The 25,977-nt window shown below is 44.7% G+C and overlaps 1 protein-coding gene across 1 annotated transcript in view; it reads right to left on the bottom strand.

The window, feature by feature from the left end:
- Window positions 1-25,977, bottom strand: part of DNAI1 (dynein axonemal intermediate chain 1) — a 148,093-nt gene that overhangs the window by 54,996 nt on the left and 67,120 nt on the right. The window contains exons 14-15 of the mRNA XM_030467373.1: window positions 7,327-7,416; window positions 2,620-2,707 (exon numbers count right to left, since the gene is read on the bottom strand). Of these exons, the coding sequence (XP_030323233.1) occupies window positions 2,620-2,707; window positions 7,327-7,416 (178 nt within the window). The remainder of the gene's footprint in view (window positions 1-2,619; window positions 2,708-7,326; window positions 7,417-25,977) is intronic.

Genomic DNA, 25,977 nt, shown 5'->3' with positions numbered 1-25,977 from the left:
TTTTCACAAACAGAGAGGGGCTGGTGGGAGATGTGGTGGTCGGTGGACGCCTGGGACTTTGCGATCATGAAATAATAAAATTTTCAATATTCAGGGATACAAGGAGGGTCATCAATAAAACCTCTACGTTGGACTTCCGGAGGGCAGATTTTGGCCTATTTAGAAGACTTGTTCAGAGCATACCCTGGGAAACAGCCCTTGAAAACAGAGGGGTACAGGAGGGATGGTCGTACTTAAAGGAGCAAGTTTTGAAAGCACAGGAGCAGGCTGTCCCAGTGTGCCGAAAGGCGAGCCGGTGGGGAAGACGACCGGTCTGGCTAAATTGGGAGACTCTGAAAGAAATTAGGGTTAAGAAGAGAGCCTACCAATTATGGAAAAAAGGGCTAACAACTCAGGAGGAATTTAGGAATATAGTTAAGTCATGTAGAAAGAAAATTAGAGAGACAAAGGCATAACTTGAACTGAATCTCGCCACCTCTGTGAAGGATAACAAAAAGTCCTTCTACGGATACATCAGCAGCAAAAGAAGGGGCAAGGAGAACATCCATTCTTTACTGGACACGGGTGGGAATATAATTGTCAAAGATGAAGAAAAGGCTGAGGTATTTAACACCTTCTTTACCTCAGTTTTCAGCAGAAAGACAGGTTACCCTGAGGACAGATGGCTTCTGGAGCTTATAGAAGGTGACAAGAATCTTAACAGCACCCCTGTAATCCTGAAGGACACGGTCAGTGACCTACTGAGATGCTTGGATCCCCACAAGTCTATGGGACCGGATGGGATCCACATAAGGGTGATGAACGAGCTGGCAGAAGAGCTTGCCAAGCCTCTCTCTATCATCTACCAACAGTCCTGGCTCACTGGGGAGATCCCAGATGACTGGAAGTTGGCGAATGTCACGCCAATCCATAAAAAGGGCCAGAAAGAGGACCCAGGAAACTACAGGCCCGTCAGCCTGACCTCAGTGCCTGGCAGGGTCATGGAACAGATCATCCTCAGTGCAATCACACAGCACCTGCAGGATGGGCAAGGGATCAGACCCAGCCAGCACGGGTTTAGGAAGGGCAGGTCATGCCTGACCAACCTGATCTCCTTTTATGATCAGGTGACCCGACTGGTGGATGAGGGGAAGGCTGTGGATGTGGTCTACCTGGACTTCAGCAAAGCTTTTGACACCATCTCCCACAGCATCCTCCTGAAAAAGCTGTCAGCCCAGGGCTTGGACAGGACCACCCTGTGCTGGGTTAGGAACTGGCTGGAGGGCCGGGCCCAGAGAGTGGTGCTGAACGGGGCTGCATCCAGTTGGCAGCCGGTCACTAGTGGTGTCCCCCAGGGATCAGTGTTGGGCCCGGTTCTGTTCAATATCTTCCTTGATGATTTAGATGAGGGGATTGAGTCCATCATCAGCAAATTTGCAGACGACACTAAGCTGGGGGGAGTGTGGATCAGCTGGAAGGCAGGAGGGCTCTGCAGAGGGACCTGGACAGACTGGAGAGTTGGGCTGATTCCAATGGGATGAGGTTCAACACGGCCAAGTCCCGGGTCCTGCACTTTGGCCACAACAACCCCATGCAGCGCTACAGGCTGGGGACAGAGTGGCTGGAGAGCAGCCAGGCAGAAAGGGACCTGGGAGTCTGGATTGACAGGAAGCTGAACATGAGCCAGCAGTGTGCCCAGGTGGCCAAGAAGGCCAATGGCATCCTGGCCTGGATCAGGAACAGCGTGGCCAGCAGGTCCAAGGAAGTGATTCTGCCCCTGTACTCAGCCCTGGGGAGGCCACACCTCGAGTACTGTGTCCAGTTCTGGGCCCCTCAGTTTAGGAAGGATTTCGAGGTCCTGGAGCAGGTCCAAAGGAGGGCAACCAGGCTGGTGAAGGGACTCGAGCACAGACCCTATGAGGAGAGGCTGAGGGAGCTGGGGGCTTTCAGCCTGGAGAAGAGGAGGCTCAGGGGAGACCTCATCACTCTCTACAACTCCCTGAAAGGAGGTTGGAGCCAGGCAAGGGTTGGTCTCTTTTGCCAGACGACTTTCAACAAGACAAGAGGGCATGGTCTTAAGTTGTGCCGGGGGAGGTTTAGGTTGGATATTAGAAAGAATTTCTTTATGGAAAGAGTGATCAGACATTGGAATGGGCTGCCCAGGGAAGGGGTGGATTCTTTATCCCTGGAGATATTTCAAAATAGACTGGATGTGGCTCTCAGTGCCATAGTCTAGTAACCGCTACGGTGGTTCAAGAGTTGGACTTGATGATCTCTGAGGTCTCTCCCAACCCAGCCAATTCTATGATTCTATGAAGAACAAAACAGACTCAGTTTGGACACATACAGGTAATGCCTGTGTCTCGTCCACAGTGGGATATCCCAGAAAAAATGGACATTTTTTGAGTTGATGTTCATCTTTTTCTGCAAGTGAAGAAAAGATGTAAGCAGAAAAGCTTGACTCAATTAACAGTGATTGCTCCAGACAGATCATGCCCTACTACATGATGAAAGCACAGAGACATAACCCTTTACCTCCTTTACATCTCAACACCATAATTCCACTTTAATTTCCCAGAATGAATGATTAGAGGCTTTCTGTCAGTAATTAATCAGCATGGCAAGGACTTGGGCTCCTACCAAACACTTGCAGCTGCAGCTCCTCTGGCCCCTTCATCATTGTTCCCTCTTGTGACAGCGTGATGACATCTGTGTGAACCAGCTCATTCTGCAGGCAGAGGAGATTCCACATGAATAACAGGCTTTACAGAGATATTCAGTACTTTGAAGAAGCAAATTTTATGGAAGAATTTTAAAAAGCTGTCCAAAAGTTGCTTGATGTTTCATGCTTGCAGTTGGCAGCTTGCTAACATGCTATTTCACATAAAACATCCCAGAAACACTCTTTGGTGCACTGGAACTGGTACATCACCCAGACACATGCAGCTGACCTGGAAAGCTTCAGGGTGAAATGACTCTGTGTGGTTTAAGATGTGCATTGCATATTATCATGGAGCTAACTAAAACCCACACTTATGGATAGTAACTTACCACCTTGCCAGTCTTTGGTTTTTACCCTCCCCAAAGCAGACCTAGCTCCCAGTATTCACAACCTCACGGGCACTGTGATTCAAATAGCAACAACATCCAGCAAGCAGCTCCCCAGATGAAAAGTGCCCCAACAGAGTTCTAGAGAGCTCTCATTGCAGGCCACTGCACTGCAGTGTGGGGTGCTGTGTGAACACAGGAAAAAAGGCTGTGTCCCCATGATCTTACAGTCCAGGGGGGAGACAGAAGACAGGTGAAAATAGATACTCTGTGGGTGAGTATGAGGAAATGACAAGAGGGGAAAGAGCCATTCTTAGACTAGCTTTGGGAATTAAAATACCACTGCACAGCGGAGTTGGTTGTGAATACAAGAATACCCTGGGGTTGGTAAAAAGAACAAAGAACTAAAGATTAAATTAGTGAGCAGTGTGGGCTAGGGACTGGATGTTTTCATGAATCTGCAGATTTCCCACCGGGGCACTGTGAGAACAAAACATAACTTCTTAGATCAGTGAATCAGGCTTCAGATGGGGTTTCTCTAAGCCCAAAGCAGGACTCAGGTGGAAAAGCACTCTGCCTTACCAAGTCAGTCCCAGGGAATATTAGGGACAGTGGGAGCAGACCTCTGAGCAGCTGCTCAACAGGGAAAGTGTTCCATATGACGTTTCTGTCATCCTTTGGGAGTATAAATTTATAGAAAGACCAGAATGGTCAAAATCCATAAAATAATCTCCTTTCTCACTAATTTGCACTGCCACACACCCACATTTTCTGGTCTACTAATAGCAGCAGCAAGAAGCTGGACAGATTCCTGCAGCCTACAGAGTCCTACCTTCTACTAGTGACTTCTAGCAACATGTGGTTATATCAAGTTAGATTTGGTGGGTAAAGGCAGGAGTGATTTGCTGGTGTATGTGTTCAGTTAAAAAGAGCAGTGTCCACAGTATCCAGGAAACAAGAGTGCTGTTGGGCTGTTAGGGAGCAGAGTCAGGACATTTTGAGCAGATATTTGTCTTCCCTCAGGCTCCCTGGTCTGTCTCCTCTCCAGGGAACGTCTACAGTGGCCAAGCTATGACTGCAAACTCAGATCAGCTTTGGAGCTGCCCACAGATGATCATCTTGAGATACCTGATGGATCTAACAGGTCAGACACATGATCTGTGAAGACCCAAAGATATGCTAGGAAACATATTCTGTATTCTAGCAGGAAGGCAAATCATGCTAAACACCCACACCAAGCACACACCTTTCTGCAGCCTTTCCCTGAAGATGTTTCTCAGCACCTTCACCTGGTCAAGGCCATTGTGGACAGCTTCTGTAGCTTCTCACCCTTGCAAAGTATTATATAATGGTCTTAAGCTCTGCCAGGGGAGTTTTAGGCTAGATATTAGGAAAAAATTCTTTACAGAGAGGATGATCAGACATTGGAATGGGCTGCCCAGGAATGTGGTGGGTTCTCGATCCCTGGAGGTTTTTAAAAAGAGACTGAATGTGGCACTCAGTGCCATGCTCTGGGAACCAGGGTGGTCGTGGATCAAGGGTTGGACTTGATGATCTCAGAGGTGCTTTCCGACCTGTCTGATTCTGTGATTCTGTGATACTCATGCAGACTTGCCTGTTGTGCTGTTTTTACTTTGTACCCAGCTTTGCAGTCTGGAAAATGCATCTAATCCTGGGGCTGTCTGTTGCCAGAGCCATTCACATGTTCCTCTGGGTAAACAGACTGCAACAGGTGGACTGTCCAGGAATAATAAACAATAATACACTGGTTCTGTCTAAAAATTGTAAAGCACTTTGTAAGCACAACTGAATTCGGCCTCACAGCTGCCTGTTTCCCTTTAGTTGTTATTAACCATAAGTGGTGAAGGGGGCCCAGAGCTGTTCAGTAATTTAGATCTAGGTCACATAGGAAGGGTGAGCTATGGCTACTAATCAGACCTGTGACTGCTGAGGATCAGCCTGAGAAGAAGTACCATGCTGCATCCAAACTGATTCCTTGACATGGCTCTGACAGCTCTCCCTTTTTGTGAATATGTGCACCCAAGGTGGGAGAGCAGAGGCATGCAGATGCAGAAATCCTGCATCCTTCCTTGAAGTTTTACACCTTCGTGATGGCCCAAAACCAAGCATAAGCCCACACAGCTCATGGGCTGTCTCATGAAGTTTGTCCAAAGTAACTGTACTCATTTCTAGCAGAGACAACCACTGTGGTCATGGCAGATCAACTGTCCCCAGCTAACATTTGGCAACTTTGCTATTCAAATTTTGAGTGCCAAATATCCAGCTGGAAGTAAGAATGAATTTGTTCACTTTCCACTCTCAGCTTTGGAAGTGTCAAACAGTTATCAGTGTTTGAAGAAGCTTTACTTCTGGATAATCCTGTCAAAGAGATTAACAAAGCTCTCTTGCATTTATTCCCTATTTGCATTATGGATTTGCAGAACAGAACAACTCTAGAGTCACTTCAGTTGTATTCTGAATAAAAGCCAGAGGTGTTGAGATCTTTTGTAAAACTGGAATTCAAGCAGATTGTCCATTTCTCATTGCTGGCTACAAAACCACAGATTGTATCAAAATGCCCTTTTCATTCTTTTCCTTGCTTTCCAAGTTAAATTTCTGTGCAAAAAAGAAATCAGATAGCACCTAAAATCCTGCTGTTTTCCACTCCTGCCCTCTAAGCACATACCAGATGTGGCAATTTCAGAGGTAACTTCATCCCAAAAAAGTATTTAAAAAGTGCTTTTCACATGATTGTGGCCATGTTTATAACACAAGTGTAAGAATGGGTAGGAGTGACACTGTGCTAAGTGGGTGCAGGTCTCAGAAGTCACACCAGCGATGCTTAAGTAGAAACATACATACTCAAAGGACCAAAAAATAAAAACCAGCTTAAAAGGTGAGAACACAGCTAAGCACAGATGAAGCACACAAATGTTGTGAAAGACCCATTACCAGATGCTGTTCCATCAGAGTCCATCTACAGACTTGGTTTGTCCCAGTTATGCCATTTCTTTGAAGAGACTTAACCCAGTGTTTCTTGACTCCCAGTGGACCAGGCTGAGCACACTCAGTCACTGGGGCTTGAGTGGCAGATGTAACCTTCCAGTTACCACCCAGTTCACCTCAGGTGGATGTGTTTAGCTATTGGTGTGTATTTTCCCCTTCAACATAAATCTTTTGGGAATTTCTATACAGGGAACTGAGTGCTGGGACAATGTTAGCCTGTCTCTCCTAGATAGGTCTTAGAGCTCTTTTGGGAGAAGGACTTGGAACTCATTTGCAGTTTTTTTGTATCTAAAGCTGCATGCGTTAACCTACAGGAGTTTGTAAAAAAGAACTTAACTATCAATGGTATCTGCAGGTTCCTATCATGCTCATTAGCAGAGGTTTCCAGTCCTGAAGTAAATGTGAAACTAGGATTTACATATCATGTTAGATATGAATCCCTGACCATGGCAGCAAGCTCTAATATCTTCAGAACAGACATGTCTTGACTAGCTTAGTATAATGGGCTGGAAAAAATGAGCATCCAAAGATGTAACTAAATTTCTCTGCTAGCTGGGGAATAATGAAACACCTGCTTCAAACACATATTTAGGGCAATTTGATTATTTTTAAGTAGAAGATTTCGAAATCTTAAAAATGCTCAATTAAACTGCCAACAGAAAAAACACATTGAGATTCAGAGACATAAATCTTATGGTCATTTAGAGACATTGATGCTCAGTCTCTATCAGCCTACGTGCTCTGAAAGAAAAAGTGATCAAAGGCCAGGCATGCAAATGATATAACAGAGGTTGTCTTGAGTATGAGCTGGCAACACGGCAGGGAAAAGCCCTCTGCCTGGTTGCGTGTTGCCCTACCACTGCAAATGCAAGCTTACTCTGTGCTATTTTGGCCACAATCAGAGAAATTTACACTTTCTCTCCCCCACTCTAAAATGCAATCTGTAAAGTGAGGATTTTGGGGGTGAGAGCCTCGAAGGTGAGAAGAAGGCAGATTATTTTGCTGTCTCTGGGTGGCCCTTCTGGGACAAGGAAAGTCTCAGAGCAAGGTTCAGTTTTGAACTGCAGCTCCTGCAAAGCAGGAAAATTATCTCCTGAACATAGGGTGCTACAGGTGCAGGCAGGATGAAGCAATCTTTTGCTGTCACTTCTTTTCAAGCAAAAGATCATTATAAATCATTATAAATCATTATTTATAAAATCATTATAAATAAAAATTAAACATGTATCATTGACCTTTAAAAGCAACTGACTATGCTTTGGCTAGAAAAAGGAATTGCCAGCTACTGCTTACCTTAACTAAAGTCCATGAAACAATGCGTCCATCTGAGGAGATAGAAAAGAAGTTCAAATTGTTGTCCATGTCATTCTTCTGCCACTTGACCTTAAAACAAGCAGACAGTCCCAGTCAGCACAGAGCACTCATCATTAGCAGGACAGTCTCGTGCTCTCAGCAGGGTCTCCTGAAATCCTTCTAAACGAGCAGCTGGTTATCACTGAAGGCTTCCTGGTGTATAGCATATACAAACCCTTACCTTCATAGGCACTTTCAGAACTGCCCCTAGCACTCCCATCACCCACTTTTTTGCAGGGATGCTCCAGAGCTGGGGCAAAACCCCACACCTGGGGACTGCACTTACCCACAGCATCTACCCCAGCAGTGACAGGAGCATTGTCACCAAGAATGGGCCTTCAGAGGTGTTTGAGCTATGCAGCACTCTGCACTATCGAAACAGCTCCATCCCAGAGATCCCCAAAGGCATGTCCAAAAACCAGCAGCATCAAAGGAAGGTCCCTATGACACCACAGTCCATCCCTACCCCTGCACAAACTAACCCTTTCCATTTGCCTAATTACTCCAGGTACAGTGCCATATGGCTACCCTTCAGCTAGACAACCTCAAATTAGTTTTCTGTCCCTGTATGGGGTGCAGACAAGCCCTTGCAGGTGATGTACAATATGGGTCCTTGGGGTGCTTCTGTTTCAGCAAGATGAAAATGTCTCCATTAAAACTGAAATCCTCCCTGTACCTTCAGAGCATCTGTCTGCCTGGTAAGGAGATTTGCCTTTTGACTGTGACAGCTCAGCAGGAGAGATTAGAACTCAGATAAATGGCTTACTGTTTAGAAGAGACATTTCAGTTAGACCAAAAGCACTAAGAACCCTCAATTTTCAGATTTGGGAATTCAATCAGGCTGAAGGGAAAAGGATGACTTGTCACTGAGGCTGTCAGCACACACTCCTCTGGGCATCTGTCAGTTCAGGATGGGGGCAAGCACTTCAGCAGGTTCTTCTGAGGCTTTCAAAGGTGCATCTGTTCCTGTCCAAGCAGTGAAGCAGATACATTTCCCTAAACATCATCCCTTAAATATGATAAATGGGCATGAATATCCTAGACCTTACCAAATACTCTGTCTATGATGATCTATTTACCTGGCACCAGAAAACAGAAACAGTATTTTTTTTCCAGTATTGTTTTTCCAGAAAACAAACAGTATTATCAATGCTTTAATTACACAAACTATTTGGTATTTGGATTATACTTCCTTGAGAAAAACAGTGTTATTTCTATTTTGTTAAACTATTTATACTGTGAAGTTCTGTGGAGCATGAAAATTCAGCAAGACACTCAGCAAAGAGCAATTAATCCTCTTGTGAACAGGTTTTCTACCTAGAACACACTATTCAGAGGGATGAAAAATAAAATGTTAAAAGCAATCCATCTGAGAATATATCAAAATGCCAGTTTCATGTTCATAAACCGCAGCTGAGAAGTCTTGAGTGGCATCCTTGTATAGATGAAATCCTCAGTTGCCAAGTGGAACCAATTCTGCTATCTGTTATTAAAGGAATGTCATCATTTAATATGGCCCAGAATAAAATGGCTAGTGATAAATAGACAGGTTCAATGGTACATATGGAGAACAGTGATTTCCAAGGCTGGCCATCATGAACAAAATGTGCTCGATATATATATCTATTCCAGGAACACTTCTCTGTGATCATGAGCTACTGATGACAAAGATGGTCACCAGCAGCTGCTTCAGATGAAGGGGCTGCTGTAGTGAGGGGTTTTAATGCAAAGTGAGGAACAGAGAGTTCAGGGAAACTGGTTATAAATACATGCACAACATGTGTCATACTAGGAACAGAGAAAGGGTTATGTTTAAAATCAGAGGTTTTTTTAAAATGCCACTGTAAAACAGCTGGACAATAAGATATTTTCATTTGTATGTCCAACACAGCTCTCTTCTAACTTTTCTTCCTCTTCAATCTACTTTCTCAAATATTTGGGAAAAAGTGCCTTTAAGGCAGACATCACTTGAGAGACAGGAAGCTATTTCTCAGGACAGTACCTTTTATGAAAACACTGTGCAAAGGTTTTGCCATTTAAAGCTAGGAGCAATTAGCCAAAGTGGCTCACATATCCTTGATTTTCAGGACTGCAGTGCAGTTCTGCAACAAATGGGGCTCTCCAGTACTTGAAGCATCTTGAATACAGCAATGCATGTGGGAGACAAGTACAGGTGACACACACCTGCAGGGAGCATGGATCTGAGCTGTCCTGCAATCTAGAGAAACCATCAGGGTTGAAGACAAAATGCCTGTGCTACAGTGAGAGCTGGTCCAGACCTTCTCTAAAGAGAATGTCCCAGCTGGCCCTTATCAGAGTGTGCATCCAGGCAATCATTAGTGAGCTCTGCCTGAGCTGTGCAGAGGCAGATTCAGTTGAGTTCCCAGATCTGCTCTTGACAAGTACAAGTGTGCCAACACTTTTCATCCAAGCTAGGACCAAGTGGCAGCCCAACACACCACAGAGAAAGCACATATGAGAGTTCAGTGTCTGGGGTACACCCAAATCACCCTGTGTAGACACAAATCCTATGTCCTCTTGTCAATGCTAACACAACACATTGCAGGAATCTCATCTGGAGGTGGCCAACTAAGTGCTGTCATGAGCTCATGGGTTTTTCCCTTAAGCCAAATCCCTTCAGTGTTCTCCAAGCAAAGAGCTTTTTGTCAGGGTTTGCCCACTCCAAATACTCTTTCCCTGATGGAGATCTGTTCAAACTTCCTACTATTGGTACTCAGGTACCACAACTACTTCTTTTGCTCTGTTACATTCACAGCTGGAATTAACAGCCCCAAAAGGCAAGTAAGGTGATTTGCTTGTGGTAGTTCTGTTCCTATATTCAAAGCAGCCAACAATACCTGAGTTAGGTACATGCTGTAGACAACTTGAACACAGTGCCTCAAGGGCATCAAGATCTGCCCTCAGATGACTGTCAGCAGCTCCCTGTGACGTTAGCTTGAATTGCAGAAAACAGAAATTGGCACTTAATACTTTCAATTTTCTCCCAGTGCTTCTGACACCTTAATAGTGTTTGTGATCCTTTTTCTCCTGATCTCTGAAACCCATGAAAGCTCATTAGAGTAATTAGCCTTCATGATGCTGCAACCAAATCAGGCACCTGCTCACACCTGTGCTTTTTTCTCCTGCCAGAGGCCCATGGACATGGCACACTCCTGTCATTAGCAGTATCCATTCCATGCAGGGTGAGGCATTTGATGAGGGAACCAGGACATTGTGTGTCTGGTGGCAAGAGGTTAATTTTTTCTTGAAGCATGTGATAACCAATTCAGGACTTTGGCTGCATGAGAAAAGTTATAGCAAAAGGTCAGTTATGATGCAGTAGGAGTAAGTACTACGTGAGGAAGGAAAGTGTGTGTAAACAGCAGAAAGGAGACAACTAAACACAGAGCAGCAAGTCATCTGTTGTGCCAGATCGTGGTGAGAACTGTAATAAGGCAAAGATCTGCTGCTGTTTTTTTCAGTGTGATCTTTAACCTATTTTTGAATTGCAAAGTTAGTGTGTGAAACTCATTGCTGACAGAAGAACCTCCACTTTTTGACTTTTTTTCTTAAAGCCTATTTATTCAGAAATAAGTTGAGAAGACTTAAACCCTTATTTGCTCATAGAAAAAGAAAAAAAAAAAAAAAAAAAACCCTGCATGTTCACTGCTAGGTACAGTAGGTTAGCAGGGCAACAATCCATTCAGTCTTAGCAAGGGGATACTACAATCTTTGTCTATGACAGCTGGTAATGGCTCCTGTCCAGCAGAAGATCAGACCATTTATCCAGTCTGATTTGAAAATGTCTATATTTCTGATGTCATTCCTGCAAAAGAAAAAATGCTTCATGTCACAGAGGCTGTTAGTCACTCGCACTGACAGAATACAATTGGTCAAAGTCATCCCAGCCATGATGCTGATCTGAGCTCTTTACAGGCAGCATCTGGCATCATCTGCCTGCTTTTCTTGGGATACAGCTACAGCAAACACAAATCCCTCTGGCTGGCCTTGGCCTTGGAGCCCCAAGAAACACATGCACATTGACTGACAAGCAAGCTGAGCCAAGACTGACAAGCTGGATCAAGGACACTCCTACCACTGGTGACAATTCATGTAGACTGTTCTCATATTCCTCCAGAAACTGGCACTCAACAGCCTTCATGTAAATATGTCAATGTCTAATGGGCCCTATACCCGAAATTTCCCTTACCACAAGTCAAACCAATTACTCCTAATGATCTCCCCAGTGGACACAGAGAAAAGTGGTTTATTACTCATTTTATAACAACCTTTAAACGAGCAAGAAAAGGTTGCTCTGTCACCCCTCCTTTCTCTTTTTTTCCCAAACCAAATGAAATCCATTGCTCCAACTGCTGCTTCCAGGTCCTGCCCTCCAAGGCTACATCATTCCTGTTCTTCCCCTTCAGCCCTTCTCTGCAGTTCCAAGCACATGGTACAGGGCCACCACCAGCAGACAGAAGTTACAGTCTCCTCTATCTTGCATTCCTTTTAATGAATCAGAATGTCAGATGCCTTCTGTGCAACAGTATTGTATTTCTGACCATTGACAGTGATCTCCTACACTCTCCCTTTCTGGCACCCTGCTGTATAGCCAATCGTCTCCTCCTTCATATCTGTGCATTTATTTTTCCCTTTTCTAAACACAGCATTTGCTCTTGTCTTGATTAAATTTCAAAGCATTTATTTTGGGCATTTCTTCAGATCAATCAAGATCATTTTGAACATAATCATGTCCTACAAAGCACCTTGTCCTCCCTTCCCTATTCTGCTAGCAGAGTTGTTAATGAAAGTATTGATCAAAAAAAGGCCAGGATTGGCAGCTGGAGAGTCCCACTTGAAGCATCTTCAGAGTCTGACAGCAAGCCAGTGTCTTTGAGCACACTGCCTGAGACACCTGAGCAGCACCTTTATGGTGATTTTACCTAATCCGTGTTTCTCTACTTTCATTATAAAAAAACACTGTGTGAGCATTTTGTGTATCAAAAACTTTAGTTAAGTCAAGATGGATAGAGGTGACCGACTATCCCTTCTTCATGAGGCCCACTTCAATGAAACAAATGAAAGAAAGAAAAATATGCTGGCTTTACTATTCTGGACAAATCCATGTCAACTTCTCTGAATCCCTCTGTTGTCTAGATATTTACTAACAGTTTTGCCATTTGTTCAAGTGTTTTCCCAGTCACTGAAATTGGTCTTGCTGATCAGTAATTACCTAGGTCAAATCCTACCATTTTTCTCCAGATACTTTTTACTTCTTCTAGCCCTACAAGACCTTTCCTACTTTTCGTGGTCATGCTTGTCCCACAGGCCAGTGTGGACCATCCACAGATTGTGAGTCCCTGTGGCTGGCTTGGGATGCCTCTAGCCTGGGTGAACTATCCAGACACTGGTTTCTGGGCTCTTTTACCTGTTCATGTCACCATCCCTCCTGCACACAAGGACAGTCCCTCTGAGGAAAAAATGTGCAGAAACCTCTTTTGCCAGACATGGGCTCTATGGCACCACTGAAAAGTGTTTTAGGATTGATGATAGCAGACTTGATATATACCATATTCCAGTTTGCCCACATCAGAAGTATGTGAACAAGTGTGAGTCCATTCTGCAAAAGCAGAATGATGCTTTTCTTCATCCATGCTCCAGAAAACACCCCAAACCCACCTCTGAATCAAGGTGCTCAGATGCTGTAAAATGGGCTTGTACTAGATTCTGCTTAAAATACAGGAGGGATGTAGACCAAAAACTCCCTAAAATGCTTATTAATGCTCTGAAATTGCTCTGGCTCATTCTTTAGGTATTGCAGGATATGCTTAAACCAGTCTTGCTGATGAGCAAGAACCTGTCTCATCTAAATAGTCTTTAACATGCTCTTTCCCTATTCTGACCTGTGCTTTCATCCTCTTGTTACATTAATCATACTAAGCAGCCTGTCTCAGACACTTATTGTAAGATTAAACAATACATCTTCAAATATTTCCTCCATTTCCATAGCACTAGGGTATTAGCTGAAAGCTTCCTTTAGTTATGAGCCTAAATTCTTCATTCCTTTAACTTCTAGTATGCCTTGCAAATACTTTACCCTTCTCTTTTATGGCCCAGAATAATTATTTTGCACTTTCACTTCCTTTGTCTTCGTGCTTTTCTCTAAAAACTGAGCTTTAGACAAAAGTCCTTACTTTTTGTGCTTCACGAATTCTTTTGTAATTCACTGCTGAGCTCCTGCAGCACCCATGTGGGTCCCTCTTGGAGAGCTTTCCCATTCTGCCAAGCCCAGCAGCTCAGGGAATTCATCCATTTGGCTCTGTAGCTGAACAGATCCAGTCCCTTGCTGTGCACCACAGAAGCACAGTTTTCCCCATAGACTGGGCACACAAGGCTAAGCAGGGAAATTTGGACATTTCTTTTTACATTCACTGGGTGAGGACTTTTACTCAAGGCTTCTCCCACTGGTAAACATCTGCTCCTTGAGCAAACATGCAAACACAGTGAGAGAGTCAGCCCTTGGCTTTCTCTTCTCTCCTCTCCTCTCCTCTCCTCTCCTCTCCTCTCCTCTCCTCTCCTCTCTCCTCTCCTCTCCTCTCCCTTCTCCTCTCCTCTCCTCTTCCTCTCCTCTCCTCTCCTCTCCTCTCCTCTCCTCTCCTCTCCTCTCCTCCTCCTCTCCTCTCCTCTCCTCTCCTCTCCTCTCCTCCTCTCCTCTCCTCTCCTCTCCTCTCCTCTCCTCTCCTCTCCTCTCCTCTCCTCTCCTCCTCTCTCCTCTCCTCTCCTCTCCTCTCCTCTCCTCTCCTCTCCCTGGCACCGGCATGCAGACACAAACTCACATTTCCTCAGTGTCTATATGCACAAGCCTGGGCCAACACAAAGTGTCAGCAGAACTCTAGAGCTCTCTCAAGGTAGGAGAGCTGAACATGTGCTGTGATTCAGCAAGGGCACAAGCTTTCATGGATGCAGTTTGGTTGCATCCATCACACCATGGCCCAGGTCACCAGCTGGCACATCAACACAGCGTGGTTGTTTGCAGGACAGACCAACCTCCAGTCAGCACTACCCATCCAGCCCTGGGTGTGTTAGTCCAACAGTGGGTATCTTTGGCCTGTGTAGAGGATACTTTCTCTATTTTGGTGCTATCCTGTTTTTCACTCTGCCTTCCCATCATGCATATGTTAAAGTGCTGACCTACAGTAAGTTGCTCCACAGATCACATCTTCTGCATCTAGCCTGATTTCTCCTGTGTCCTGCACTTCCCTATAGCAGTCTCTGATTGGAGCTATGAAGCAGTTCTAATTTCTTCCCTGTGTGACCTCCAAATACTCTTCTTGTTGGTTCTTGCCAGCAACTTTAAGTAGAACAGATTCTGGAAACATCACATCATAACCAGCAGAGAAGCCTTTCACATTCTCTCCCTGACAATGACAAATTACCATTTCTTTGCTTATTCCCCTCCCTATATCACTTGCCTCTGCTGTTTGCCCAAGGGATCTGCTGTAGTGAAAGTCTCCAAAGACAATCAGCAGATTTGAGCCTACTTTCTGTTTTGCTGGAGCAAGCAGTTTGTCCCTGGTTGATGCTGAGACAACACAGAGCTTCTACAACCAAGTCCTCAATTGCTTTCCATCAAGGACATTGCCATCTATGCTTCGTTTGCTGCTCATCATGCACCCCAGCCTGGCACCACAAGTGGGCCTTGACACCTTGCTGAGGACCCTCAAACAGCTACCAGAAGTAAAGCCAAGGCCAGGCACATGGATGAGTACCTAGAATCAGTGAGTAACAGAATGGTTTGGGCTGGAAGGGACATTAAAGACCATCTAGTTTTAAGCCCCCTGCCATAGGTTTCCACTAGACCAGGTTGCTCCATGTGAAAAACCAAGGCTGCTTTCCTGCAGTCAGTCACAAGAGGCCCCCCCAAAAATATTCATTTAGTCACCTAGATATCAGAGTCAACTTCACAACATGCAAGGAAACTCCAGTGTTGGACTTTATGCAGAAAGAGACAGGCAGAACAAGAGGTGAGGAACAGAGCCACCTCTGGAGTTCTCAGTGGTAACTTGTACATTATGAGTTTTCCTGTGAGAGGGTGGGAAGGAGGAAGCTTCATTCCTCACCATGGTTAGCTGGGATAAAGGCAAAAAATAAGCTAAATCCAGATGATTTACTTTCACTTGAGGAAATAATGAAGGTTTCAAGGAGCTGTGATAACTAAGTGCTGACTGTGTACTCCAAGATTTAGGTCAAAGCAGCACAACTGGCCTCTGGCTAAGACTATACTTGAGGGAGAAGAAATTCCTGGCTAATGTACTTCAGCCACAGAATACCACTGTGGCAGGAGAAGATTTGGCTGTGCCCTGACTGTGGATGCATGTCTGGGCTTCTTGCCAAAGGCAGACCCACACAGGCAGATTATGGAGAAGCCACAGTAAGCCCCAATTAGTCCTTCAGTGAGGGGGAACCAGAACCATGGAGTTCAGGATACAGCACAAAGGACTCCTGCCCTCTGGTGCATACTCAACAAAAGAGATTGCTGGTTTGTTTCAGGGCTTTTTACCATTCCTGTCTATTACAGTGGGAAGCAGAGAGCATATCTGCTGTGGAATGTCTAGCAAGAATGAAAGAGCTCAAAAAAACACAAAACAACAAGGTTTTGGTCAATGCCATCATAGAAGATATTAGTCCTTTTGTTCTCAGAAGCCCTGCTGTGAAAGCCTGCCTAATCCTTGCCCCCATCCACATCCCTGAAGACTAGAAATGGTGCTGGTAAAAGCACAGCAAATGGATGAATACAGCCACAACTACAGAGGAGCAGGAGAGGGAAGAACCACAGGGAGTGATACAGGGAGAGATGGACTTCTGTGGTCAGTCTTTGCACACCCAGAAACTTCATGGAGAAAACCAAAGCTGATGAGCTGAGAGAGACAAACACTGCCACTGCCTGAGACATCTACATGGGGAAGAAGTTGGGGATTCTCTTCTGAGGGGAAGGGAACTTTTAAGGCCTTGGGGACAGTACCTACATGGACCCAAACTCACGTACCCCAGAAAGGTTCATTGGAGCCTCTGTCTCTTAAACTTCATTTATTGTTTACAAAGAGGAAGGCAGGTCCCACAACAAAGCACAGGTAAAGAAGTATTAAGGCCTTCCTTATTTCAGTGCCATATAAAAAGATAAACTGCAAGTAGGAAGTTGACAAAATTAACTTTAAGAAGCACAGGCCAGAATGCTGAGATAAGACAGATATGCTCAATTCTGCAAGGCCTGATGGAATTCAGTCTAGAGTGCTTAAGTAAGCAGCTGCAGTAATCTCTGAATCACTAGCAGTTATCTATGAAAACTATAGAACAGGAGAAGTCCTGTAGGACAGGAACAGAGAAAAAATGTCCCCAGGAAATAAAACCCAATGGTCTTGAAGGACGGGTTAAAGGACTGTGGACTGCTCAGCCTCATGCTGAACTATGAGTGCCAGAACAAAGCATTAAGTCATCCATACATATGTTCAGATAAGAAGATAAGGAACTATGAATATAGGCTTGCCAAAGAAAGATCTTATCACAGAAAATTGATTTCCTTCCTTGGCAGGGTAATAGGTCAAAAGGATTAGAAGGAAGGAGTAGATGCAATTTAAGTTTAATTTTGTGAGGATTTTGGCATACACCCTGTGATGATTTCAGAAGCAAGCTAAGAAAATTAGGTCTAGATGGAATTACTATTAACTGAATGAATGACTGAAGAATGAATTTTCAAGAGTTATACTAAGTGGTTTTCTGACCACTTGGGAGAACATCTCTAGATAGTTCCCACAAAGGACTATCTTGGGTCCAGTTCTACTCAATATTTCCATTAGTAAGTTGCATAATGGATTGCAAAACACACAGAATATTTGCAGATGACAGCTTAGAGACAAAGGATTCTGTTAAGATCGGGACTCAAGGACATAGTCTAAAAATAATGAGGTGAAACATGATACAGATAAGCGTAGAGGGACACAGGCAGAAAAAGGGAAATATATGAACATGTAGAAATTAGGGAATTTCTGGCTAAGTGGCAATGTTGTAGGAAGAGATCAAAGACAGGTACAGGATTCAGCAAAGTGATATTTCTGACAGGGTGGGTGAATCACTAGAATCTTTTTCTAGTGCATTAAGAGGTTTGCATACCATGTAAGCCATAGTAAATAACAACTTCAGTCTGCCTGTCCTGGCAAAGACACCCAGAATGTTCAAGCTCATTTTGAAGAAAGCACTTCAGGAGTGATAATACAACATCTGTGGTGGTGCAAGGGGAAGAAGAGGACATTCTCAAGGCCTCTGACAGCTTTCATGCCTGTGATTCACACACAGGTCCCCAGTTCCAGAGGGGAAGATTCAGTCTGATTTTAAATTCAACCTCACCTCTCCAGGTTTTACAGTGTCACACTGTGACACGCTGTGACTGCTTTATTCACCACAATAGATGAGACTGCTTTCTATAGCAGGCAAGTCTTCTGAGTGTGAGTAAAAGTTGGTGGAGAGAAATAAATAAAAATTACTTAAATTTACATATATATATATATGAAGCTTAAACATAAATTTATTGAAAAATGTTCCTACCTTAAAATATTGGATTTAATTTAAATGCAAATGGCTCAGCTGTGACAGTAATCTGCAGATAAGGAAGCTGCTAAGCAAAGAGGGCTCTCAGTGCTATTCCATCCTTTGTAGGAAGATTTGTTGATGTTTTACTGTAAAATCATGCAACAAGACAGAATGGATCATTTTAGTGTGCTTAGGAAGAAAAATTGCTCCCATGACAGAAGCTACTAAATACAGAAGGTCTGCAAGACTAAGACTTCTAAAAGAGAGCCAGTAATATTTAAATACTTGGATGTACCGTTTGCACTAGAAGGGAAACAGTTTAGACAGCTGAAGAATGTCTAAATATTCAACGATCCCAATGCCTTCCAGCCAGTCTGGGCTTCCTTCATCACTCTTATATCTTGAAAGACCAACTCTGACAGAGGTACTCCCTACCATCCTACCTGAAGCAGAAGTAGAGATTTACTCTGATGCCTCCTGACTTTACCTACTGTTTGTCTGTGTGACAGAGCTTCCCTGAAAATAAAACCATGGCATTTAGGAGGGGCAGGGTGGCTGATGGGCTTGGTAACTGTCAATAGGTACTGATATGAAGGCAGCTAATTAACTGAGAAAGAAGTTAGCCAGCATCCAAGGCAGTCAGCTTGGCAGGACCATATCTCACCAGGCAAGGATCCAGGAAGACAAACTCTTCAGCCTACTGCTGTGACAACAAAAAGCACCTCAAAACACACAGGAAGAGAAGACACAGCACAGCAATGCTTGAGTGTTCCTGGAGCAGCCCTTGACTGCATGCCATCATTTGCCTGCCCCATGGGTACCAGAAAATACCAGGCTTATCTGGTGAAAGATGGTTGTTACAGGCAATAGCAGGAAATTCCTACCTAAAAAATTTACAAAATTCTTCTCTCATTCTAGCAACATATGGCTACTTGCAAGTTTTACTACATGCCTTCCTGGAATTTTCTCCTCTAGAATCCTTGAGATCTTCCAGATAGCCAGGGGAAAAAAGTTAGATGTGTTCATCAGCAATGAGGACATATGGTAAAATAAAGTCACATTTTATTCAGCCCCATAAACATTCCTCCTCCAAAAATCACTTCTCTCCCACTGCTACATCATGTGCCCTCCACTTTAATTCTCCCCTTTACTCAGTACTTGAGTACTGTGTTCAGTTCTGGGGCCCTCACTTCAAGAAGGACATTGAGGTGCTGGAGTAGGTCTAGAGGAGAGAAATGAGGCTGTGAAGGGATTAGGGGAAAAGTGTTATAAGGAGAGGCTGAGGGAGCTGGGGGTGTTTAGCCTGGAGAAGAGGACACTCAGGGAGGGTGTTATTACTCTCTACAATTCCCTCAAGTGAGGTTGTAGTCAGGTGGGGGTCAGGCTCTTCTCCCAGGAAACTGATGACAGGAGAAGAAGGCATGGCCTGAAGCTGTACCAGGGGAGGTTTAGGTTGGATATCAGAAAACACTTCCTCGTGGAGAGGGTGATCAGGCATTGGAATGGGCTGCCCAGGGAAGTGGTGGAGTCAGCATCCCTGGAGGTGTTTAAGGAAAGGCTGAAGTGGCACTCAGTGCCATGGTCTAGCCTGTGTCATAGTGTTAGGTCATAGGCTGGACTTCATGATCTCAGAGATTTTTTTCAGCCACAGTAATTCTGTGATTCTATGGTTTGGTGATTGACGGCACCTCCCTGGAACTCACAGCCCCAGGAACCATCACTTGAGCACAAGTCATACAATCAGAGAATAATTTGAGTTGGAAGGGGCCTCTAAAGCTCAGCCAGTCCAACCCCCTGCAGTAAGCAGGGACACCCTCAACTAGATCAGGTTGTTCAGAGCCTCAATGAGCATCACCTTGAGTATCTCCAGGGATGAGGCCTCAAACACCTCCCTGGGCAACCTGTTCCACTTTTCTACCATCTTCATGGTAAAGAATTTTTTCCTAAAATCGAATCTATATCTATTTTTCTCTAGTTTAAAACCACTGCCCTTTGTCCTATCATTACAAGCCCTTGCACACAGTCCCTCTCCAGCCTTGCTGTAGGGTCCCTTCAGACACTGGAAGGTCACTATTAAGTCTGCCTGGAGCCTTCTTTTCTCCAGGCTCCACAACCTCAGCTCCCTCAGACTGTGAGCACACAAGAGGTGTTCCAGACCCCTGATCATTTCTGTAGCCATCCTCTGGACCTGCTCCATCAGATCCATGTCCTTCCTGTCTTGAGGGCTCCAGAGCTGGATGCAGCACTCCAGCCACTCTGAGGTCTCACCAGAGCAGAGCAAAGTGGCAGAATCACCTCTCTCCATCTGCTGGCCAAGCTTCTTTTGATGCAGCCCAGGATGCAATTGGCTTTCTGGGCTGCAAGCAGGCACTGTGGGCTCATGTCCAGCTTTTTGTCCACCAGCACCCCCATATCCTTTTCTACAGATCTGCTTTCTAAATCCTCATCCCAAATCCTATACTAATAATGTGGATTTTTCTGACCCAGGTGCAGGACCCCGCATTTGGTCTTGTTGAACATCATGAGGTTCACTTGTGCTCAACTCTCCAGTTTGGCCAGGTCCTTCTGGATGACATCCTGTCCCTCTGGCTTATTAACAGCACCACTCAGCTTGGTGTCATCCACAAACTTGCTGATCCTGCTGTCTGTATTGCTGATAAAAATCTTAAACAGTAAAGGTCCCAGCACCTAATCCTGAGGAATACCACTTGTCACTGTTCTCCATCTGTACTTTGAGCTGTTGACCACTACCCTCTGGATACAACCACATAGCCAGTTCCTTATCCACTGAACAGTCCACCCATCAAATCCATATTACCCCAACTTGGTGAGCCGGATATTGCGGTGGACCATGTCAAAGGCCTTGCAGAAGTCCAGACAGATAATATCCACTGCTTTTCCCTTGTCAACAGATGTAGTCAACCCAATGTAGAAAGTCCCTAGTTTGGTCAGACAGGATTTGCCCCTAGTAAAGCCATGCTGGCTGTCTTGAATCACCTCCCCGTTTTTCATGCACTTTAGCATGTCTTCTAGGAGGATCTGTTTCATGATTATTCCACGTTACCTCCTTTCTAACTTCATAAAAATGGGCATGATGTTTCTTTTCTTCCAGTCACCGGGGACTTAACCTGACTGCCATTACTTTTCAAATGTCATGGAAAGTGGCTTGGTAACTGCATCTGCCAATTCTTTCAGGACTCTTGGATGCATCTCATCAGGTCCCACGGACTTGTATATCTTCAGGTTCCTCAGATGGTCACCAACCTTGTCCTCACTTAGAGTGGGGGGGAATTTGTCTCACTGGTTTCCATCTTGTGGAACATCAACATGAGAACCACGAGGAGAGAGGTTGCCAGTGAAGAGTGAGGAAAAGAAGTTGCTGAAAATCACAGCCCTCTCCTTGCCTGTTGTTACCAGTTTACCACTGTGGCTCATCAGGGGGGTATGCTTTCTTTAACCTTCGTTTTCTGGTTTACATACCTGTAGGAGCCCTTCTTGCTTTTCTTTACATCTCTTGCCAAGTTCAGCTCTAGCTGAGCCTTGGCCTTCCTAACCTCATCCCTACACAACTGGACAGTGTGTCCATGCTCTTCCCAGGATTCCTGTCCTCTCTTCCACTGCCTGTGCACTTCATTACTGCCTTTTTCTTAGACCAGCAGGTCTCAACTCAGCCATTCTGGTCTCTCTCCTTCCTTGCCTGATTTCCTACACTTGGGGATTGACAGCTCTTGCTATGGAAAGTATCCTTAAAGATCTGCCAGCTCAAAGGACTCAAGGATCAGACAGGAGCAAAGAATCAGGCCCACCACATCAGTGCATTCACATACCACACAAGAATCTGGGCCACAGGAAAAGGGTAGCAAAACCTCTCCAGTGGCACTGGGAGGTACTCAGCACTGAGCTGAGCAAAGAGCACAATTATGGGAATGCCACTGATCCAGGGCAGAGGCCCAGCCTGGAGCTTGTGCATCACACACTTCAGAGACCCAGATTCATCTGGAGGAAGCAGAGCTCTGTTATAAATAGCACTGGCTTAGGATGGACCTACTTTTGGTTTGTTTTCTTCCTGCTAGGATTCAGATGCTCTTCTTTGTACAGCACTTCACCAGGAATCTGCTTGCCTATTCCCCTCACAAATCTTCCCACTGCATTTATTAGGCTGGTACATTAACAGGGAACCAGATGTTAGACTCTCACCTGTTTGCCCTATCAGTGGCCGTGTTCCTGTGTCACAGCAGGCAGCTGAGCAATGGGTGCCAGAGGCTAACAAAGCTCACAGGTATTTAACCAACTGCAATTCACAGCTCCTGGTTTCAATTCTGACTGTGCTCATCAAGCAAGATTTCCAATTTACAGACAAAATATGAAGTTGCCTGCTCCACGTGCAGGGAAAGCAGATGCACGCAGCAGCCAGGCTCACAGCCAAATCTCCAGGCTCTCTGATGCTGCCAAATCAGTGACAGCATCTGAAATGTGCCTGACAGAAGGTTCCCATCATCACAGGATCAAGGAGGCTTGCAGTGAGAGCTTGCCCTGCCAGGGGGCCTGCCAGGTGCTGAGGGTCCCAGGTACTTCACTGGTCTGTGGAAGCTCACAGGATGGGAGAAAGGTGGGAGCTGTGGCCAGTCCCAGATCCCCACATCTCACTATATACCTGTGTGAGCTTGCTTGCACCATCCCTGCCCAGCTTGCCTCTGGCTTTGCCATTATCACTCTCTTACCTCTATTTCATCCTCTACAGAGAAGCAGTAGTGTTGTTTCACAGGCTGCATCAGTGCCTTTATGACCAGTCTGGTCCACTTGCTCTCTACACCTCTTCTGAGGATCCAGCAATCCAGCAGTCACATTTCAGAGGCCAGCAAAGAAATACATGTTTTCCACTAAGATCCTACTCAGTTTCCCGATTCCTATTAAATACGTAGTTAGCTTTTGTAACTACTATAAAGCAGCAGAACAGGAATCAAAGACAAGCAACCAAACAAATGCATTACAATGTCTCTGCCGTTTCAAACCTCAGGCTAACATTTTCCAACATTCCAAGGTATTCAGGGCTTCTTAAGATTTATAAGCAAAGTTTTCTCCACAAACTAGCACCCATACAGACATGCAAAGAAAGTTACTTATACTTCGCTTGCAGACACCAGAAAAGACATAAACAACCCCCTTCAGAGGTCAGACTAGATGACTTGTAAAGGTCCCTTCCAACTCAAATCACTCTATGAAAACCTACAATAAGTGGTTGAGATCTTAAGTAAAAGGAAGAGGAGGAAAAGGAACAATACAGCACTAGAGAAGAATCTGCTTAGCAAGAAGCAGCGAGAGCAGAAGACATAAAGTAAGTTCACCATCTGTGAAGTACAGAGGAAAAACAGCATCAAAGCAGAAAAAGCTCCTTTTCAGACAAACATAACATGATCTACAATGAATGCTTTGCAAGAGAATTTCTAACCCACAAGAATCCATACCCAAGGCACAATTTAAAAATAATCAGCTACAGAAGTGGAATCTCCAGAAGTACAGTCTGATAGCACCTCCAAAAAAACCAACATAAAAGTTAATAGAACAGGGATTTTATTTATTATTACCAAAGAAACTTAGTAAGAAGAATTTAGGCAGTTACCTTGCCTAACCTTAAAGTAGCTCAGGAAGCAACCAAAAAGTTTTGAACAAGGCACAAATATGCTGCAAAATATGTTAATCTACATTCTTGCCATAGCAGTGTCTTGCACTTTCCACTACCCCCATCATGCCTAAACCACCCCAAAATTTCCACTGGGACTTCTATGGCTCAGCAGAACCTTTTAAAAAATGGTGAAACTTGACTACGTGGGAGACAGGATTTCCTCCAGTAGAGCTGTTACTCTGCAGGAGCTCTCCTATCAACTAAGGACAACCTGAAAGATGCTGATCTTGACCCTGTTCTCTACAGCAAGCATATGGCAAACCTTCCCAGACACAGCCCACCCTGCACACACTTCCCTCCAGGAGAGAACAAGGGAGCAAAAACATTACAGATGTTTGTCACCCACTAAATGCCTCACAGTGCTGCAGTGAGGAGCATGGTGTCAGGACTTTGGCAGACTGCTGTGGCTGCTGATGCAGTGATCAGGACTGCAGCTACAGACTTCTCTAACAAGGATACCTCTGACAGATTTAGGTATCTGGACCCCAGATACACTCTCCAGCTGGCCCATGGGTGCCCATCCAACTCCTCTGTAGTTCTGTGCATGTGTGAACTACTAAGGTCACCTCTCTGGTGAGGATACATTGGCCTCATTTACTCCCAGGACACAGGAGGTTAATTAGAGTTTTTGTTCTGTTTGCATTGGGTCAGGTATGCAAGGCAGAACTGGTAGAAAGAAAGAAGTCAGAGATGGCTGGGTCTGGAGAGCAGGGGCCTCTGTGCATTGCACTGACTCAAAATGAGAGGTGGATTTTGCTTGTGTTACCCTAGAGGTTTTGCACTAAATGATCCTCACCATCAACCCTTTCAGGCCACATTCTCCCACTTGCCATCTCTCACCCTGATGCCCTCAGTTCTATCTCAGGTCCAGCTTCCTTGCTTTCAGGTCTCTGGTACTCTTCTTTCTTCTCCAACTTTTTGTTTCTCCCCTACATTTATCCCCTAAGAGAATCATCATGGAATCACCCCCAGCAAACACCTGTTTTGTGCTCCTCAGCAGAAAAGACAACAGAAGGGCAATTAGCCTGTTCTCAGAGAGCTGCTCTTTGTTCTGACCTTGACACCAACCTTTTGTCTTTTCTTTTTCTTTTATATCCTTTGCATCAAACACTTTGTTTGCCTGAAGCCAAACAAACAACATATTACATGAAGCAGTAACATCTCAGTGGCAATGCAAGCTGCAAAGTCTGTTTGTCTGACTGCAGATGACAGATTTAGGAGACTATCTATCAGGAGAAACAAAACAATATGCTGGTGTGCCAATAGATTATGAAGGAAATTACTTTTCTTTTACATGCAGTGAATACAATCAGCCTCCTGGAAAGGCCTCTTGTTGTGGAGCTGTGCACAGCAACATGGAGTGGGGTGGAGAAAAAGCAGGTCATGCTGATTTAAAGGGATTCTGTAACTGGATTCACTTGCTTCCATCAATAAAACAAGACCTCATTAAGTCTAAGGTGGCTTCATGAACTTCAAAGGTTTAGCATAGACCCATTTAAGGCCTTTGATTAGAAAACAGAAAGTAGAGATGGAGAAGGGACCATACAATTAGGGGGCAAACTCCAGCAAGAAAGTCTTAGGTGTGTTTCATCTGGTTTACATTTGAGAAGGGACTTCTACACGTTCTATTGGGAAATTATTCTGCAGGCTGACACTTCTTTTAGTTTCCTTTGGCAGTTCGTAGACTATCACTTTCTTGCTTTGTCATTTTTGTCTTAACTACGACCATTGAGTTCAATCTGCATGGCATTTGGTGAAGAATGAGCAAGCTGTGGCCAGCTCTCTTCTCCCATGCATGAATATAAGGCAGAAAAAAATTCTTTCAGGATGCTGACTGAAGCTCCATGGTATCAGCTCCTCAGGGAGATCAGATCAGCTTCAGTAAATGAACAGCGGACCAGGTTGCTTTTTGAACCAGTGATCTCTCCATAGCAATTCCAAAATATGCTGTGCACATAGGCAAGCCTGCCACAGCTGAGATTTGCTCTAAGCACAGTCAAAAGGAACTTTCCCTATGCAGCTCGTAGGGTCAACATGCTGCAGTGGTAATTTAGTCAGTAATTATGATGGTGAGCAAGTAGAGAAAATAATTTTTCCAACCCTCTGCAGCAGTATTGGCTCTGTACTAGTCCCAGCAGCAAGCAGAAAAAACACCCTTATGGTTTGATACGAAAGTGAACTAGAAGCACATAGTGGATGTAGTGAAATGAGGCAACCAGGTGCCACTAATTGCCAGGGAGTGGGCATGAGCTTGTGTCAAGCCCACCTGTGCCTAATTAGGGTGGGCCCCCACTGCGATGCCGAGGCCCGGGGTTCACCTTGTG

This window comes from Calypte anna, chromosome Z, assembly GCF_003957555.1.
Source record: "Calypte anna isolate BGI_N300 chromosome Z, bCalAnn1_v1.p, whole genome shotgun sequence".
NCBI lineage: Eukaryota > Metazoa > Chordata > Aves > Apodiformes > Trochilidae > Calypte > Calypte anna.
The sequence above is the reverse complement of the archived record's forward strand: the minus strand, read 5'-3'. Positions and strand labels throughout refer to the sequence as shown.